The sequence below is a fragment of the Oratosquilla oratoria genome, chromosome 3 (genome assembly GCF_046742065.1).
Source record: "Oratosquilla oratoria isolate Oo_2021 chromosome 3, ASM4674206v1, whole genome shotgun sequence".
NCBI lineage: Eukaryota > Metazoa > Arthropoda > Malacostraca > Stomatopoda > Squillidae > Oratosquilla > Oratosquilla oratoria.
Window position 1 is genome coordinate 45,248,442 of NC_134779.1, and position 2,249 is coordinate 45,250,690.

General features: G+C 41.7%; 1 protein-coding gene across 1 annotated transcript in view; it reads left to right on the forward strand.

Moving 5' to 3' along the window:
* The first annotated feature begins 2,126 nt into the window (after window positions 1-2,126).
* Window positions 2,127-2,249, forward strand: part of LOC143018072 (uncharacterized) — an 840-nt gene continuing 717 nt past the window's right edge. The window contains exon 1 of the mRNA XM_076173150.1: window positions 2,127-2,249. This exon is cut by the window's right edge and continues 717 nt beyond it. Coding sequence (XP_076029265.1) covers window positions 2,127-2,249 — 123 coding nt within the window.

Sequence of the window (2,249 nt, forward strand, 5' to 3'; positions counted from 1 at the left end):
AACTTCCGGATATGGTGCAAGATTTCTTTTTTATTAGCTACTTACGTAACTGATTAGATTACCAAACTTATATATCTACTATAATAAAGTAGTAGCCTCTGTTTGTTTGTTTGTTCACGAACTCCTCCTATGGTTTTGAAGATAGACCCCATAACCATATATATTCTGATACCCTATCACTCCAGGTACTTGGATAACTATATTTAATTTAAAAATATATATTTTGGTTAGGATTAACGGTTAAAGTTAGGTGGTTTATGGTGTGGGAACACGCCACTACTGTAGTCTCCCCTTAAGTCGCGTAGTAATTTTGTGACATAAGAATTCATATGATTAAACGAACCATTGTATGTGTCCATAATTATTATTTATATTTGTGAAATTAATGTTGCCACACACCATGATAGCCTTTGTAAGAAGAAAGTATGTAAATGTAAAATAATTGTATAATTTTACCAAATATTGATATATTGGTAATTTTTATTTAATTTTAGTGCGGGCGGAAATTATTCACAACTCCTAGGTTTTTGCAGATAAACTCCATATAACCATATATATTCTGAAGACAAATAAACGAGATACATTTCTTCACCTTTTAGCTATAGACATTTGTAAATCCACACATGCACATCCACACGCACGCAAAAAAGTGTACATATATTTGTGTTTGTGTATGCATATATTTTCAAACTACGGTTTCTCAACCTTCGGGAGGGGGGGTGCACACCTGGGAGGGGTAGTGCTTAAAGATATATTTAATTAAAAAAAATTTTTTTAGGGATTATTCACGAACTCGCAGCAACGCACGGGTAACTTGGCTATATATATATATATACATATATATATATATATATATATATATATATATACAGTATATATATATATATACATATGTGTGTGTGTGTGTGTGTGTGTGTGTGTGTGTGTGTGTGTGTGTGTGTGTGTGTGTGTGTGTGTGTGTGTGTGTGTGTGTGTGTGTGTGTGTGTGTGTGTATTTTGTATCTATGCTTACGTTTGTGTGTGATTCACCATGGTCTTGGATCACGTGTTGCATTCGTGATCGACAGCTATTTCCCTCCCGAAAGAGAGCTCAGAACTCATATATATGTCCGATCTATGAGTAATGCTGTGACCTTACACGCACACACAACCAAAACCCCCGCCCACGAGAGTTGGGGTAACGACTTGAAGCGCAGCGATACTGAAATTACTTCAGCCCTGGGCAGGGTTCGAACCCAAGCCACTGTAGAAACAGTCGGGGACTCTACCAACCGCACCACAGAGTCGTGTGTGTGTGTGTGTGTGTGTGTGTGTGTGTGTGTGTGTGTGTGTGTGTGTGTGTGTGTGTGTGTGTGTGTGTGTGTGTGTGCGTGTGTGTGTGCGTGTGTACGTGTATGTTTGTGCATGTGTGCGTGCGTTCGTGTGTGTGTGTGTGTGTGTGTGTGTGTGTGTGTGTGTGTGTGTGTGTGTGTGTGTGTGTGTGTGTGTGTGTGTGTGTGTGTGTGTGTGTGTGTGTGTGTGTGTGTGTGTGTGTGTGTGTGTTTGTGTGTGTGCGTGTGTGTATTTGTGTATCTATGCTTACCTTTGTGTGTGATTCACCATGGTCTTGGATCACGTGTTGCATTCGTGATCGACAGCTATTTCCCTCCCGAAAGAGAGCTCAGAACTCATATATATGACCGATCTATGGGTAATGCTGTGACCTTACACGCACACACAACCAAACCCCCCGCCCACGAGTGTTGGGGTAACGACTTGAAGCGCAGCGATACTGAAATTACTTCAGGCCTGGGCAGGATTCGAATCCAGACCACCGTAGCGACAGTCGGGGACTCTACCAACCGCACCACCGAGTCGTGTGTGTGTGTGTGTGTGCGCGTGTGTGTGCGCGTGTGTACATGTATGTTTGTGCATGTGTGCGTGTGTGCGTGTGTGTGTGTGTGTGTGTGTGTGTGTGTGTGTGTGTGTGTGTGTGTGTGTGTGTGTGTGTGTGTGTGACAAATAAATAATAATTGCATTACATGGTTGTCTTTAATGTCGTATCGTGTATTGTATACACGAACTCGCCTTATTCGTGTTCGCATTTTGGACGTAATCTAAGCTCTAGCTAACGAGTCATGACAAAGATGGCCCTAGACCGGAGTCTGATTAAGAATTGGGAATTCTTTTTCTTTGGCACAACAATGGAGAAATCACGCGAGCTCACCTGGATTGAGACCCAGGTCCTCCAGAGACATCTAAAGAACGGC